Below are 18561 nucleotides of genomic sequence, written 5' to 3'. Positions count from 1 at the left end.
ATTTATTTATAGCTCAAGTAATATACAGACAGTATAGTTAAATTTAGGTTTCAGTGTAAGGAACCATCATTGAAGAGGTTCAACGAATAAAAATAATTTTATGGTTTTATTATCATGGTGATTTTATAGAACTATCGTATTTATTGACACCTTCAAGCTGATAATACTTTTTGCAGTACAGATCTGTATGAAGGTAGCTTGTATTTCAGTTGAGTAAGGAGTTAGTTCAAACATCACATTATCAATACGTGTACTGACTGATTTTCTCAAGATTTTACTGATAAAATACCTATTGAAATTTATTTTTACACCTAAAATTTAGTAATAATCATAACATAGATTATACAGTAATAACCCGAAATCAAGTCTAACAAATTCGCAATGCTTGCAAATATTTAAACCCAGATAGTTTGATAGTTAAAGCTAACAGAAAATACTAATTGCCCATTTTTGTTAACTTAGCCAAATGTGCAATTTTAACGAGAACGTTTTTAAAGAAACCTAATTTTTTAATTGATTTATTTATCTCCATACTTTATAAAACGTATGTACATACCTTAAAAGACTTAAAGAAAAAATTGTATTAATGTCGTCTTATGCTTAGTATTAAGGAAACTAGTTAACAGCCCGTGCTCCACCACGGGAATATTGTCAGCAATAAAAGACATAATAATTAACAAATACTGTTTATATTTGTATTTTATTTAGGTGCTGCTTAATTTTTTTACATTAAGTAGAACGGATAGTTGGCCAGTATAAACTACTTATGTTAATCAAACCGATATTTTAGTTAAACCAAATGAATGTTTTTTTTATTTTTTATTCAATCAAACCAATATTTTAGTTAAACCAAATGAATGTTTTTTTTTATTATTCAAGTTACATTTGAAAAATAAATAGTGCATGAACTGCGCAATGTTAATAACCTAATAAAGCTACGGTTTTCTTTCTTCATACGTCCAGTGCACTGTAGAGGTCTTGTTTTGTTTACAATTTGTTTCTTGTGTCTCAGCTATTTAAAAACTCGTTTAACCAAATAAAACTAAAGAATCATAAACAATAACTCTTACCCGAGTTATATAAACAAACTCTGTATGTATATTAGACCCTGACTATAATGATAATGAAACAGTTGATATTAGCATAGATAAAACATACTCCCTTAGTGTTGGTTAGTCTATGATATTAGTCAGTAAAAAAGGTACACACAGCTCATCACAATCCACTCTACACCCCTTGAGCAATAGTTATAATCTATCTCAACGTTCTACACCTATCCAACACTCATCATTATTTTTGGACGTCTTGAAGACGTTATTATCGATCGATTGATAATAGGATGAAAGAAATACCAAAAAGAATAACTATTTTTATAAACATTAATTATTGCGTTCTTTTTCACTCTCTTCAAACATATTGAAATGTTTGTTTAATTATTTTGTACAGTAATAAAATTAGTCTATCAATCGCGTGCAAAAGGGGTCATTCATTGCATGATTATTATACCTAGGGCTCTGGCATTTCCTAGGAAAATGCCGTGTTCACCTTGAAAGTCAGATTTGAAAATTCGTAAAAAATTGCATAGTAGCAAAGGTAAAATATTCATAAATCCGGAATTTTGTTAAATCTCCTATTATTCAATGCCTACAAGGCTATAAGGGGCTACAAGGCTGCATGTTAAACAAACTTGCTGTTGCTGTTAGCAAACTTAACTAGATGTATTTTAGGTTATGTTTATGTTTCTTTTTTGGACTAATGACTAGGTCTAATATTATTTTGCTTTATTAAAATTCCACAATGGATAATGCATTAATGCATTGATCCTCGATCTTTTTGATTAACTTAGTGGTTAAATATTTGTGTTGTTTCATTTAGGTCAAATAAGCGTGGTTTTAACAACTCTTTTAGAGCCTAGGCCTATTTTGTGTTTGTCAAATTTCAAAGTCAGTGGTGGTATAACCATAACCATTCTACTTCTTATACATTTCTTTTTCACAACCTATGAAAGCCAATCATGACTGGGCAAGGCAACAAACAGTGTTGGATCAAAAGTATTGAGGATGAAAATATTACTATTTTGTTAAAAGAGAATGAAGAGGTAATCCTAGGTAGGAGTCGAGAGACAAATATAAAATGTCATCAATGCTCCAAACAACAAGGTATAAAGCTAATTTAAGGGTTAGACTACCGTATTATTCGATTATTTCATTCCATATATCGTTTGTTTAGTTAGGTTAGGCTAACCTTACCTAACTAACCAAACAACAAATCCAATAATCAATATATCGATATATATTCTTATTCGGTTGTTTGTGCCAACAGATACGGTACGGAAGAAAATTAACTAGCAGACAACAGTGTTGTCTAACAACACAACAGTGTTGATATTGGTTTGTGGTTTAATAGTTTAGGGCCAAGGCGCTTTTCGTTATTGGATCAAACTTAATTAGGCCTAAGTAGGCTACTTTGTTTACGACTAAACATATGGACATTCAGTAGAACCTCTTTACTCCGAACCCCTGTAATCCGAACGTCCACTAATCCGAACGCCTCATTGCTGTACTATACACAGTACAGTAGTTCTTTATTGTAGCTTAAACTTATACTGTAGGCCTATTTATTGATATACGCACCGTAATTATTTCAATTGTAATGTACAATACTGTTTTTTCCCTTTGTTTACTACTGTATTAAATAATCACTGTATTTTACTTTATAAAGCATTTTTAACTTTTCCCTAGCTAAATGTTATGTAAAAACAACAATATGTTCTGTAATCTGAACTATTCAATAGTCTGAACTACCCCCGGTCCCAATTAGTTCGGATTAAAGAGGTTTTACTGTAGTTTGAAATAGTTCAATGCAGGACTTACTTCTTCCAGAGCAAAGCCGGAATTTATATATGTATTTAACATCTGTTTACTAAGTCTGTTTCATTAATAAGTACTTCCATTTCTTAGCAAGACTTAACAAAAAATTGTTTGTAGTTTTAGTTACAGTTCGGAATGATGAAGTAAATGTTACCCGTTACTTTACCATTTTATCATGTAATTTACAATGTGTATAAAAATTTCTCTGAAGTGTTGTTTCTGTTGTTTTGTTAACTTTCGTACTTTATATGCATTTAAAATTAAATGTTTAAGTTAAGTTACTTAAGTAAGATAAAGAACTGTGAGTGGCTGGAGGGAACACTAAACGTAACCGCTTGCATCACCCTCCCATTGGAACAGTTGACGGATGGAATAAGAGCGGCAGTAGGCCTACAGTACTAGACTGCTGTGGTGATACATCAAAACTCGCACAAATGAACGTTAAATGTTTACATTGGTTTGGCTTACAATGGCTTGACAATGCTAGAGTACACGTCGTACAGGTTGGTGTCAGGAAAGGCATGAAGCTTGCTACATAGGTCAGGTCTAAAAAGCTCACTTTACAGTAGGTGGTTGACATGTACTTGCGCTTAGAGGTGGTAATATTGGTTATCTCTTATGTACTGTAGGTGGGTACCTACAGTATATAAGGGATAACCAAAGCAGTATAGGAGCGAATCGATATTTAATTATTGTAGATTACTTAAATAAAGTTTTTACAACATAATATTTTTCATATTTTTATAACAGGCCTATGTCAACTAACTTTAGAGTTACTTTGATTAAGCTAGCTGTTCATGTTTGTGTTCTTTATTTCTTTTTACAATTTGAAGTTTTGCTCGGTTTTGAGCAACAGGTTATCTAGTAAGATATTAAATTGAAAGAATAACAAACAAATAAGTACAGCTGAGATATTTTCAACATTAGGTATATGGAAAGTTCCCTTTAGAAAGGAATTACGACCTTAAAGGGCAATTTATGAAATAATGGACAGTTTTGCACAAGGTTTCTCGTCATGAGGAACATTTTAAGTACCGTGTATGGTTTATGGGGGTGTGACTTTTACTTTTCTCAAAAGTTCATGGGTACCGATACTTTGAGATTTAAATATTGATTTCAGCTAATGGTGTAACTTTGGTAGGTGCAGATTGTTTATTTAAAGACTATTGTTTAAAGCATTTAACAAGAAAACTCATTGTTAAATTTGACGGGTTAAACTTTTGCTAGTCACATTTACAGGAAGTTAATTTTGACAGTATATTAATGATGTGACTAATTTAATCTCCTGAGCTACATCTGCAGTATGTGCCTAATGGTTACGGAGAAAATTCCAGAAAATTGTAAATTTAAAATTCCCATGATATTATTATGGATAATAAGTATATACACTGTTGTAGTTTGCTTGTTTATGAACATATTTTGATCAAATTTGGAAAATGTTTTAATTTTTTATTAACGATTAACATAAAAAAAAACACATTCACCCTCCCTGTAGCAGCAAACCTAAGTACTTGTTAAACTAACTCTAGTCTATTTAAATAGGGAATAATTGAGATATTTTTAAAGAGACATCTTAGTGTAAATCGATTCAGACAAATAGAAATTTGCTTAGTCTGCAGGTTTGCTGCGGTGGGGGTATTTTTTTACTGAACATCACTCCCAAATATGTTAAAGCGAGTTTTTATGGTTAGCGAGGTTTTCATTTTAGGTTTGTATAACTTAGATTATATTTTAAATTATATTAAATAGTAAACTATGGGGAGCGAGCTGGTGTGGTGGTTAGAGCGCGGAACTTCAGTCCTGATGTCCCGAGTTCAAATTCCACCAAATCACCAATAGATTCTATCTAAGCGATAGGCCTAATGCTGCAACCCCTAGGTCTTGCCTGAAGTAATGTGAAAAACAATCCCGGGCTCGTACCTAGTGTCCTAGGACAAAAAAAGTAAACTAGGCTATGAATTGGAAAAATTTCAAAACACAGTTTGTTGAGTACGTTATACTAAGAAATCTGAAACTAATTATAGAGATGATGGAAGCCATATCAATGTAGCTAGTGATAGTTAATCGTTCCCAAGGTTGATCAGTTTAAAAGTTATTGCCCAATTATTTTTCAAGTTTAGTTTGAGATAAAAGATTTTAAATTAACTAAGCAATATTGATATTGTGTAAAACTAGGTTTGAGGTAAAAAATTGGTTAAATTTAAGTTGTCATGAAGTTGTGAAATAAAGCTGGGCTAATTTTTACTTTTGATTAGTTAAAAAAAGTGTAAGTGTACTGTAAAAGTTCTTTTTTTTTCAGTGTCTCTACTAGCAGACTATAACAAAGAAACAGTGATTATAACCCATTTAGGCAAAAATGCTTCCTGTGCAAACGGAATCATATTGAAGAACGACAAACACGTTTTGAAACATGGTGAAACGTTTGAGTTTGTTGTAGGAAGATATCCATTCAAGGTAGAATTTGATCCTCCTAGTAAGAATGAAAATATGGGAAAACGGAAAAACGAGAGTGAACATTCTAATGATTGTGGCTCGGAATTGAAACGTTATTGCAAAGACAGAAAGATTGCCCCTGAAGCAACAATAAAATTGAAAATATCCCCTGAAGCAACTGCCCCTGTTTGCACATCCAATACTTGGGACAAAATTGAAGATGGAAAATTATATGTTTATACAAGTGTCGGGGTTACGAGCAGTAACAAGGTGAGTTGTCGATTAGTGATCTTGTAGTAAGTGACATAAGATTTCTTAGATTCAGGTGCTAGAATTGTTATGTGTATATTTGTAACTGTCTAAGCCACTTCATACAATTTTGCCACCTAGATTAAAGAGAAAATTTATTGTTTGGTTGTGTTGTATTGAACTGTTTTGTGAATTGTACTAGCAAAGATTATGGCAAATGTAATTCTAAAAATATCAAAAACCTTTTGAGCATGATATTCTTGTATTTAAAGGTAGGCAAACCAGACTTGGGCTAACCATAAAAAATGAGATGTAGAAGAATAGGGGCCAATAATTACATTTTTATGTTGGTACTAATGATCTAAATGTAAATTATCTTAACGTACGGTATAAAGATTAATTGCCTATTAATTTGTACACAATATTTGTAACTACTGTGAGATTGGTTACAGATTGCGGCCTATGACATGGACGGTACATTGATACTGACCAAATCAGGACGAGTGTTTCCGAAGGACAAAGACGACTGGAAAATTGCAAACAGTGCTGTGAAAACAAAGCTGACGAAACTTGTGGGTGATGGATTCAAAGTAGTGATTCTTACAAATCAAGCTGGTATTGGACGGGGTAAAACAAACTTGAACGAGTTTAAGAGTAAAATCAAGGAAGTTGTCGATGCTTTGGGAGTTCCGGTTCAGGTGTTTATTGCCACTTCAAACTCCATCTTCCGAAAGCCTGCCCCTGGTATGTGGAACTACCTTCAAGACAAGGTTGGTTTTTATTTAAATTTTCCTTTTGGGAAAATTAAGCAACTGTTAAACGCAAATATGTAAGTCACAATTTAACAACTGTGGATCCACAATTCTAGCTAGTCAGCTGTGAAACCAGCTGTCAAAACATTAATTTTTGCCCTCTTTGCAAATAGGCTTGATAAAGTCTGGTTAAACTTAACAAATAAATAAATTATCTGATTTCACAGCCATTTAGCGAGAGTATTCGACTACATTTTTTGCAGTAATAGAAAAGATAAAAGAACATTTAAAATGTAGATTGCATATTTTTTCTCATAAAATATAGGCTTATTTTTAAAGATCCAAGTTCTTATAGAAAATCATATTGTGAAGACTTTTTTGTGTTATGTTTTTGTTGGAAGTAAAAGGAGAGATGTTAATCTCCACAGAAAACAAATATATTTTAACGGTTCACTTCACCTTTAGAATTACTGAGTATGTATCTGATAAAAAAAAATTGTGTAACTTATACTCTTGTTTTCTGAACAAATTCTAAACACAAATATAAATATACCTTTTAAGATGTAAGAAAAATAATCATGTAAAATGTGAACATTTCAGAAGAATGATGGCATTACGATTTCAATGGACAAGTCTTTTTATGTGGGAGACGCAGCTGGTAGGATTGCAAACTGGGCTCCTGGCAAGAAAAAAGATTTTTCCTCCGCTGACCGACTGTTGGCGATCAATTTAAAGCTTTGCTTCCAAACTCCAGAAGAACACTTTTTGAAAGAACCTCCGGGAAAATTTCTTCTCCCAACTTTCAATCCTTCTGCACTTGGTGAAGATGTTCCTATTGTATCTGGAGATGGAAATGACGAAGACATCATCAGTAAAACTCAGGAGGTGAGTGGGTACAACACTGTAGTTTTGGTTATAGTTTTGGTTCTTGTTTTATATTGAGAATAATTAATTTACACTTGATAATTTTAATTTTTGTTTATGGTTTTATCTTTGGGTTCATCGTCCTCATCATCTATCATTCATTCACATCATTTTAGATGAATTCCTATCCTAACTTACTTGGTTTTACAGTCCATCATGATGCTACTGAGCCATGGACTTTTACATGTAGGTAATGTAGCCTACCTACTTATCAAAATATAGGTTATAGTACCGTAGTATATAGTAAATTAAGTATGACAATGGATGACCACTAACACTTTGTAAATCCAGAATCTGACCAAGCAACCATAACTGTCTTATATTCAGGAAAACACATGTATTCAGTAAAAAGATTATCGCAAACGGTAGCTTAGTGATAGTGTCTTGGGTTGATAAGCTGAATGTAGGCCTACTGAAGTAAATGGACTTCTTTTCTTTAGATCGACAAGGTTATTTTGGAGAAAAGACTCATGTTGGCAGTTGCCTCGATAACATTTTAATAATGTTGATGTTGCACTAAGATGTCCATTATGTTGCATCTATTTACATGGCCAATGTTGCAGAAGGTTGGGTTGGGTTAAATGATGACATATGTGCTGTAAATGAGGTCTATGAGTCAAAGACACTCTCACTAGCACATTTAACATTATGAAACCATCTGGCTACAATTTCTATATCCATTATTTTTGTCTATTCATATGTCCACTGCAGGTGGTTGTGATGGTCGGTTACCCGGGGTCAGGCAAGAGCTATTTTGTTCGACAACATCTGTTGAAGGCCGGCTACACCCACGTCAACCGAGACACACTGGGCTCGTGGCAGAAGTGTGTGCAAACCATGGAGACGGCCTTGTCAGCTGGACGATCAGTCGTTATAGACAACACCAACCCGGACAAAGAAAGTAGACAGAGGTACGATAACAAGGAATCTTTGTTACCATTTAGTGAACACACACACACACATTTAGTGATCTTTTTTTTTTGTTAGTGTTACCATTTTCTATCATATTTTTTTATTAAATCTTGGACTTGCCTTGGATAAGCGTAAGCGTGTGGGATGAGATAAATAATCATGATAGTGTATTGGAACAGAACTGATGGATAATGTAATAAAAGGAGGACATCAATTTAAATGTGTCACATTACTACATTTTAGCCTCTTTGCAGATAGCCACCCTTAGAGCCTTATTATATGCGTGGCCACTCGAGTGACTCACGTCTGGGAGAGCTCAAATGTCACTCTTAGCAGGCAAAGTTATCATATGAAGCTAATTAAGTGACATGACCTCAGTGGTGAGGTACGCAACAGTTGCCCCAACTGGCTAATCGAGTCGCGCACCCTCGCTAGGTGAGCCCGTGCGACTGCCGTGCCACCAGCAGGCTATGTTCTCATACTCTTTTATTATGTGCAGCCGTATTCGCTGGCCACAGCACGCACCCCACTTCCTGCCCTCGCTTCTGTCACGATTTATGTGTACTTGGAGCAAGTGCTGTCTTCTACACTGTAGTTAATATGTCCAAAAAAGAAATCACCGGAGTGGATTATTAAGATTATTGATGAACTAAATACTGAGGATTTTAAGGTCTTAACCTACTTTTGGTAACGGGTGGACTCTTAATTTTGATTCACCTACTTTTATGACGCTTTAGTAAAAGTATAAGAAATAGTTCTTCTTCTTCACTCGACAACGACATAATTGACACTGAGGAACTACTTTCAAGTCTCTATCAATTGATCAGACATCCAACCTCGCCACACCTTGTCACTACCCCTAGCCACACCTGCGTCTTCCCTAGTGACTGAATAGTTGCGGTCGGGAGCCATTGAATAGTCATTTATTCAGTCTTTAAACAATACATTATTGTTATTGACATCGTCATTATTATTGTAAAAAGATATAAGATGCAATACTTATAATTAAAAAATTTGACATGAAAATTCCAAAATATAGGCTGCCCTTAGTTTAACATTTAACAGGTTTAAAATAATTTTTAAAAAATAGGCAAACTTAAAAAACTTAAATTATGAATAATAGTGAATAATAGTGGGTCTTTCTTAAAAAGGCTAATGGTTTCCTGAGTCACCTCACATAATAAGGCTCTTAGAGCTGTTAGGAGCTACTACGTCTTCTGGTGAACTGTTTTGATAATGGCTGTCTGCAAATAGGATGGGAACATAATTACTTGGTAATAAGTTTCTGTCTGTGACTCAGTTGTACCCAGAACATGTTGGATTGATTCATTTTTAATCTCTTATTTCATAACTAAAATATTTACTAGTTTATCAGAAATTTTTTATTGAAATTCAACTAAGACCCCTATAATGTTCTATTTTTTTAACAAAAGAAGGTAAGTCTCAATCTAATTTTTAGAGACTTTAGCCTGAATTGTAATGTTCTAATTTCTAAATGATTAATGTGACTTTTTATGTTGTCCAGGTATATTCAGAGTAGCAAAGGGAAACCTGTCAGATGTTTTGTCATGACTACTTCCATCGAACACGTTAGGCACAATATCAGAGTAAGTGATTGATCTAGCTTGCGTAGCTTTGTCTACTCAGTTCAACCATTGACTATTGGATAAAGAAGTTGACATCCTACCTATATGGACAAGCCAATTTGTTACTAAAAAAGATTGTAGTTGTGTGAACCAGTCACAGAATGTGCAAGTGTCTAAAATTAGATTTTCTACCTTATTTTCTGTTTCTGACATAGTTGATGGGTTATAACAGTTGCTATAGCTCACCATAAGTCATTTCATTAGTTTGGCATTGTTAATAAGTCTGTGTATTCGATAGAAATTTAGTGATTTAGATCAGCGCAATTCATCGGTAGCTCCCATCAACTATGACAATTTTGATTAAGAAACTGGTGACATCTTTAACATGGGAATGGGATGTCTAGTTGTATTAATACTAATAGTCAAAAGGTATAACTGTACAAAGACTTTCTTAAGATATTTTCCAATTTTTTTGTTTAGTTTCAGATTGCTTATCATTATATTTTCAGCTACAAATGGGACTAAAACCAAAAAAATTAGAACTCAATTGCTACCTTGCCGGAAAAATATTAAAACTTAATATACAATTTAATGTGAATAGTTATTTTCAACTAAAAGACAATTTTTTAATACTTAAGACAAGTAGGCTACACTAAAACATCTAACTTTATTAACATGTATAAAAAAATCCAACTTTTAAAAGCTTTACTGCTTTATTTTTTGTTTTTTTTTTCTTTCAGTTTCGAGAGCTAACAGATCCTAAACATGTTCCTGTGAATGAGATGATTATCAATACTTACAAGTAAGTAAAATATTGATAGATAGGCCTACATATAATACTACAATTTCAACCAGGGGGAGCAATTCTGGCTAGTGGGACCTTAGTGTAGCATTCAAATCAATTACCGTACACAATGTTGATGCTTCATTGAAAAGATGTTTTGCCTTAATTCTTCAATTTTAGTTAATCCTCTTTACCTGTTGATTATCATATAAACCGTAATATACAAACGGTTGACTGCCATTCTTTAAATAAACATAACCCACTTCCTAAATTGGTTAAAATTGGTTTTATTCTTTATTTTGATGTTTAAACAAAATTTATTGAGAAATATACGTAGGTTTCCTTTTAGGAGATTTTATTTTATTTTGATGCTCAATCAAATTAATTGAGAAATAAAATAAAATTACTGAGGTGTGCTATTCTGTGTTTGTGTATTTTTGCGTTGTGATGAAAAGTATCGTTCATACCTCGTACCGAAAGTTATTAGGCCGGGCGCACACCTGATGCGGCACGGCGCGACGATTTGCCTTAAGGCGCCTTATGCGACTAGATTTATATTATTTTAAATGGGGGTGCCGCACACATCATCGGGCACGGCAAGGCAAGGCAAAACAGCGCCGTACGGCGCTTTGTTCTGCCTTTTCAATTTTCGTCTTTCGGGCAAAAGGCTTGAGGCAAAACGATGTGCGCATGCGCGAGGATCGACACCACGTTCAGCGCAGTGACAGCCCTTGTTAAAATCAGTGTGCACTTTCAACGATTAGTAATTATGATTTTTTTCCAGATCTGCTCTTAGTTCTGCAATGAATGGTTTCAAGTTCCTTTTTTGGTTGATGGGATGCACCCATGATCCTCTGTTAGGGGGATCATCCATTACATTCATTAGGTACCATCATTGACTATATAAACACAACAGTCAATGGTACCATATGGCAGGGATGGCAGCAGCCTCTTCTTCGCCTTCTGCATCAATTCTCACAAAATGTGTAGTACAAAGTGTCACAAAATGACAAAGAACCTCATAACACACAGTATCTCACTTTACTGAAACCATGGGATCGACCATGTGGGTGCTCAAGTCGCCTTGCCGTGCCGTGCCGTATGCATCTCAAATCTCCATCGGGCACGGCAAGGCGAGGCAAAGACGTCTCGCCTCGCCTTGCCGTGCCGTGCTGTATCAGGTGTGCGGCCGGCCTTATCCGGCGCTTGCTCTATTTTTCCCGTCCTCAAACCATTAAATTCAAATCATTAAATTAAACCGTAACAAAACACTAGCACACATAGTGAATAAATGGAGAACTATTGAGAGTGAGGGAAAGTAAATTAGAGCTTGGGAAACGACTAATTTCATTGATGTCAGCTGTTATCGAAAATTACTTTCGTTACAGAGTGATAATAAAGTATTTACACTACCAGTAGGCTACTTTGAGAAAAGTTTCCTTTCAAAAAGTTTTTTTTTAAACCCACAGCTGAGTAATTCCTCAAGAAATCTTTCCTCAAACGATAAACAATTTTGGAATTTCATTCCGAAAAAATTCACTTTCAATCCATTGCTTGAAAGTTTTCCATGTAGGCAAGCCTGATTTTATAACCACTCAATGGGTTTTCAGGAACAAGTTTGAAGCTCCCAGTTTAGATGAAGGTTTCACGCAGATCGTCCAAATCAACTTTGTTCCCACATTTTCCGACCCTCAACTGAAGAATCTGTATCAGATGTATTTGATGGAGAAATGACTATCAAATTCTGTGCACTCTCATCAAACGGAAGACTTGAAAAGTAAATTGTGATATCTAAGTTTGTGAAGTGCACTGTTGTTTGTATTGTATTTTGTATGTTGTTACGTAGAGTACATTTGACTGCGAATTTGTATTTTAGTTTTGTCTATAAAATCAATTCTCTCGACAGTAGTCGTATAGGTCGGATATCCCGAGGAGTCGGTTATGCCGAGTTTGGATATGAGGGGTTCTACTGTTCTACAGTAGTATCATTAATGGATAGACAGATGGCATCTGCGTCTGGTAACAATCTCGCATGGAATCAAAACAGCTGGCCTACCTTCATATTTGAAGAACAGCGCCTTAACCACTTGGCTACCCTTATAAATTTAATATCATTTGTTCCTTGTGGTTGAAAGATACAGAAATCAAATTACAAATACAGAACTGTGATGAGTTTGAGCCACTTGTAGTTCCTTGAATTAATTATTGTTGTTTTTGTGTTGTTAAAAAAATACATTTTATAGTTTGCTTTGTGGCGTTTGTTTTTTAACTACCCAGTTTTTTTTCAAGTTAAACCATCTACAGATAATTTCAACTTTTCCATTTGAAAAAGAACAAAATACAGCAATGTTACAGTATGAATTTTTGAAAGCCTAAACTCAAATGTGTATGAGAAGAGGTAGATTACTGTACCAAGAATTGGTTCTGATATAGAGGTTTCAACAATAAATACAAAATGTAAAGATTAAAAAATAAGTAAATCTGGCCTTAGGTCTAGGTCTTAGCCTACCTACGATAATATGTTATTTAATATTGGAGAAATTTACTAAAAGATACAAATACTCTTAATTACTCTTATAAATACTCTTAATTAAAAAAAATACAACATTCTAAAATAAAAGATACATGGTGATAAGTTATAAACTGCAAGTTTTAAAAGTTGATTAATATTTTTAAAGGGGCTTAGGAATCAAAGTATCAGTATAAGTCAAATGAAGGATCATTATCATGTAAATTGATTATCAACTCGTTAAAAGCTTACAGTTTTAAGTAATCTTCTGGGGGTTTTGTTCTTTCTAAATTGAGTAAATCAAAGATAAGAAAGACCTTGTAATAGAGCATTGTCAAGAGTTCCTTTTTGTAATATTGTGACTTAAATTACAGGTTATTTTGTCAACTCTCTTAATATGTGAGGTTACATAGCCAATTTAGCAAGTGAGTAAAATCTTTATCTAAAACATTTAGTAATTAGCTATTGTTGATTTACGCATCACTGATTGTTACTAGTAGGCCTACTGTACTAGGTATGTACTCCACACAGTTAAGTTTTAATGTTAAATATTTTATGTATGGATTTAATTTTGACAACGCACCTATTCTAAATGTTATGACATGTATGGAATGTTTTGTGCAAATTAAGTATGCCTATGTCTATGTCTACTGAACAAAAAGTTTCAGTAGGTACCACAAATTCTATGACCCATAATCATAGAATTTGTTTGTTTGTTTACTATTATGTGTGTATTTTTAACACCAATGGCACTTTTAACATTTTTTTTAGTGAAATGTTCAAAACTCTGACAATTTTACTATCTATCTTCGACCTTTTAGGTCTATTTATAATTTTTTTTTAATTGTTTAGATTGTTTCAAAGTCATAGGTATCCAGACCATTAATAATAACTTAATATTAACAAAAACTGGCAGTTGCCAACCCAGTTTTATAGGACAGATCCACCTGAACCTAAAATGTTAAAAAAGAAACATACTTTAAACAAAAGTACCTAGACAGGATTATATTTTATTCTAAAATGGTCAACAAAACCCATCTCTAGAGAAAATTTATGTCTTTAAGAAGATTTTCCTTGAATTATATTAGAAATCCCAACCTAGAGGGTAATAATTCATTAACCTGACATTCACCATAAATACTGTAAGTGGTATGTGTAGGCCTAAGCTCGCTCACTAGTTCAAAGGATATGAAGTTAAACGTTTACTATTACCATTACCATTCTAACCCAAAAACAGACTGGAGTCTAAGAGTCAGTGTATTTAGGTTCTTTGAGTCTAAACCTTCGCTGTATCATCGCGATGTTGATGCTGCAGAGTGGGGGAAATGATTTTCCCTCCACCTCCCCTCTTTACGGCATCCAAACAAGCCCGCGTTGTTTTACATACATAACATATGCTGCTTTTTCAAGTTTCAAGTTAAAGGTCAAAATAATAGTTAAAAAAAAGAAAATTAAAAAAAAATATATTTTTAGAATTTTAAAAAAAAATTTTCATTATAAAATTAAACTGTCATAAACCTAACCAACCAAACTTGCTAATGATATAAAAAAGATGTAAAAATCGAATGAAGGTTTACTAATCGAAAAAGTTGTTCTGTTCATAAAATAAAATTATAATTGCTTTAAATTCAATTTTATAATTTCTTAATTATAAAATTAAACTGTCATAACCTAAAAACTAACCAAACTTGCTGATAATGAAAAAAATCTAATGAAGGTTTACTAATAAAAAAAAAGTTATAAAACTATAATAGCTAAAATTTAATTTTATGTTTTAATTACAATATTAAACTGTCCTAACCTAACCAAACTAACCAAACTTGTTTATAATGCAAAAATCATGTACAAAAAGTTAGTGCCACCAATAGGATTCGAATTTGGTATCTTCAGTTTCTCAGCCCGGCATGTTATCCATTAGACCACCGAGGCCGATGGCTCCAAACCGTATCGTTACGGTAATGGTGTTCCCTCAGCCTACAGAATGCTCACATTTTGTCCGTATAAAAAAAGTGCAGCTGAAATAATAATTGTGCTTCCCCCACTCCGCAGTGCCAGAGGACAACATCGTGATATAGCGAAGCTTTATACTCCAATCTAAAACAGAACACAAAAATCAGTAAACATATGCAATGTTTACATCAGCTGGGATATTTACAACCGCTTATAGAAACACTTAGCATTACTTCCATTAGAAAATTACTGTATCTTTGACAGCATGTGGGGCAGAGCAGGGGTAATTTCAGACACTTCTGATATTCCTACCGTCCTTGGACCTTAAGCTTAAAAATGAATTCTCAACAGCCATGCTACCTTTTTCCTAGCTCGAGATATTTTGTGAGGACCAATTCGCTTACAGAATTAAATATATAGATTAGTCATATTAAGTATACAATAACTGTGACTATTCACATATAAATTATGGGATTGGAATAACTATGCCCATCAAACAGAATTAGGGAGGGTCTTTTCACCCAAACCAGAAATGATTAAATAGACACAAATGGACAAACACAAGACCAGGTAACCGCTTCAGGACTGGAGTAATTATTTTTCTTCTTGCGTCCTCTCTGAAACTGTAGTTTTCTATCTGCCTGCATCATCCTTTATAATTGACAATAATCCGTGATCGTGGCCCTATCGAAGTACATCTCCCGCTATCGCGATGACATGCTTAACGTTTCGTGCCATTGCAAAAAGACTGCATATCTCCCACTCCCATGACCACAAAGACATTGTCATCGTCTCCGGTGATTGTGGCAATATAAAATTACGACCTCCCACTGTCACTAAGACATCACCATTGCCTCTCCTGATCATGGCAATATGTTGACATTACCCCACGGTAGTGAGGACATCATCATCGTCTCCAGTGATCATGACAATATCTTGAGATTCCCTGCAGTCGCAAAAAAATCACCTGTTGTGATGACAGCAATAACATGACATTCCCCCACAATGGCAAAGATATCATCATTGTCTTCAGTGATCATGACAATATCTTGAGATTCCCTGCAGTCGCAAAAAAATCACCTGTTGTGATGACGGCAATATCATGACATTCCCCCACAATGGCAAAGATATCCTCATTGTCTTCAGTGATTGTGGCAATATCTTGAGATCCCCCCAAGTTTTTGGGTTTTAAGCTACTTATAAAAAAAAAAAAAAAACATTATACATCATCAATGGCAAATTGTAAAAAAATCCCTCTAAATATGTCAGTGGCGCAAGCTCAAGTGTGCCGCTGTCCCATCCTCTGCGGCTCACCCTTAGCCAAGGTCAAAGCTGATAAAGAGTTTTTGGTAATACAGATACGTTAATTCTTACTGAAGTATTCGATATCTGCATTTCTGTGATGATAACTATTACTGTACTTGGTAAAACAAATTTCAGGACCTTGAATCTGACAATGTATTCAGGTGGGCGAGAACCCGAACATAAAAGATTGGTACATAAAGCGGGCATTGCCAGATAGCTGTACACAACATTAGAGTTAAATGTTGAATGTTAGATGTTTACATGTTCCAGATAGACACCATGAGATGGCTTATAGTGTTATACACAGCTCAATATCTGCAGATTGTGTTGACTGCCAAGATTCTTGCTATTTGTACTGTAACATCTCGCAGTCACTCTATTTGGTGCTACAAATACATGTCTTTGTTAGCTGAGAGGGGTCACCAGGTTAGTAACTCGTATTTTCTACTCTAAACAATACTACAGTAAAAAGATAACTATACTTCACTTTAAACCAAGTTTGAGGTCTTTCAACCAAAAAGAAGGTCTGTGCTATGATGATTTAAGAAGCCTTTTTTAAGAAAGACCCACTGTCATTCATAGTTTAAGTTTGTATATTTTTAAACCTGTTAAATGTTAAACTGAAAACAGCCCATGATTTGGACTTTTTCATGTCTAATTCTATTAAATATATAAGTATTGCATCTTATATCTTTTTACAATAATAATGAGACGATGTCAATTACAATACTGTATTGTTTAAAAACTTATTAAATAACTATTCATTGATTAAAATTTTATTTTTATGGGGGTATTCAAGCACCAGTAAAGGGCCACGCGAGTACGCTAGTTGTCGAGTACAACGAACCATAGCTCAGTAGATAAGTTAACATATATAGTAAGTAGTAAGTATGTAGTAAGTTAGTTAGTTAACATTTAGGAATCTTGTGTTGTAGGCTATGATTTTTTCCTGTTCACCTTTAGTTCTCGACAATTTTACATAAGCTGAAGGGTTTTTGTATTTTACGCTTCCCTAGTAGCGGTTTCACCCACACTTTTTTCTGATTTGCTAATTTATACACTCAAAAGTGTATACCTATAAATTTAGCAAGAGAGAAATATTTTTTCAGAGCTTATTTAAAAGCTAACGCAAGTGCAGCAAAGTACATTTATAGGCTTACAATCTACATTTAAAAAAAGATGGCGAGCAGTTTTTAAACTAACGTGTACTTGCCCCATAGCAGAGGTCTCTGTTTAACAATTCCACCATCCATTTCAGATAACTGTTTTTGGAGTAGATAAACCCCATATTGAAATTCCAAATCTGAAAACTTTGGGGGGTACTGGACTGAATACCTCATCTCTCACCACGGAGCACCTCACTTGTACAGTCCAGCCAAAGACCTTCCTTGGTATCAGCTGTTGTTGTTGGATGTCATAGCTCTGGTGGCGGCTATTGTTATCATCACTGTCTGGCTGGTCAAGAAACTGGTGATGACGGTTATTGGACGACTCATTTCAAAAATAAAGAATAAATTGGATTAAAAGCTGTTTTAATTACCTTGGTTATGTTGAATGCAAACATTATTTTATAGGCTAAGTTAGTATTTTAGTAAGGAATTGTTTATTTTAGCTATCTTATCATAGTTTTTAATTATCACTTCACTTTACTAAGACTGTAAGGTACTTTGTGTACATTGATTGATCGAGTCTGTGCAGACTCCTCAGACTGCCCACATTTCCTACATGCTGGGTCGCCATTCGGGATTCTCAAGCAGTATTTAAGTGTATCTTCATCATCATCCCTTTGAGCTGTCTTTGTAGAACGTTGGATGCAACTGCAGGCAGTCGAAAAGGCAGATAGAACGGGATAAGAGTTTGAGCTTGCTTACCTTATGAAACTGAAGTCTTAACCATCTCCTCCTGTGCTCCTCTTGAGTCCAAAACTGACTCAGACTGACACTCATACCCACAAAAACATTCACTGAAAGGTTGTGATCTTAAGAGAGGTCACATTGTCCAGCTTATAAGCCACCTCGTCCCCTTTTGCCCCTGAGGTTCCAGGGACCCAAAACGTTGTCACCTGCCAGCACAGGTTCTATTGTGAGTTAGTCCCTTACTTCCTTGTACTTGAACTTGCAGAGCAGCCATAAACCTTCAGTGGAGTCTGAGAAAGTGGAGATATCATGTCCCTGGAGCTTTGCCTCAAGTTCTCCCTAGCACACTTCATGGACCATCTTAGCATAGAACACCACTGGATGCACTCCCACAGGGAAACAAAAGTCCATCACACCGAGTAATTCAGCCC

General features: G+C 34.5%; 1 protein-coding gene across 3 annotated transcripts; it reads left to right on the top strand.

Annotated features, from left to right (window-relative positions):
• Window positions 1-1778: 1778 nt before the first annotated feature.
• Window positions 1779-17800, top strand: LOC128996374 (uncharacterized protein F21D5.5). 3 transcript variants are annotated; one of them, XR_008491044.1, is made up of 10 exons: window positions 1779-2159; window positions 5170-5573; window positions 6005-6322; window positions 6905-7189; window positions 7940-8139; window positions 9666-9747; window positions 10467-10528; window positions 12121-12287; window positions 16545-16700; window positions 17533-17800. XR_008491044.1 is itself a non-coding variant. In XM_054421671.1 (9 exons), exons 1-8 carry the CDS (start codon window positions 2015-2017, stop codon window positions 12242-12244), a joined length of 1620 nt encoding a protein of 539 aa, XP_054277646.1. In that variant the 5' UTR covers window positions 1779-2014; the 3' UTR covers window positions 12245-12287; window positions 13394-13530. The 3 variants fall into 3 exon arrangements, 2 of the variants coding, with proteins under 2 accessions (XP_054277646.1, XP_054277645.1); XM_054421671.1 differs by lacking the exons at window positions 16545-16700; window positions 17533-17800 and adding an exon at window positions 13394-13530; XM_054421670.1 differs by lacking the exons at window positions 16545-16700; window positions 17533-17800 and having other exon boundaries at window positions 1780-2159; window positions 12121-12759.
• The last annotated feature ends 761 nt before the right edge of the window (window positions 17801-18561 follow it).

This window comes from Macrosteles quadrilineatus, unplaced genomic scaffold, assembly GCF_028750875.1.
Source record: "Macrosteles quadrilineatus isolate MER2022 unplaced genomic scaffold, UCM_ALF_1.0 Scaffold_6__1_contigs__length_79288215, whole genome shotgun sequence".
NCBI classification, from domain to species: domain Eukaryota; kingdom Metazoa; phylum Arthropoda; class Insecta; order Hemiptera; family Cicadellidae; genus Macrosteles; species Macrosteles quadrilineatus.
This window is presented reverse-complemented; position numbering and strand designations above follow the sequence as displayed.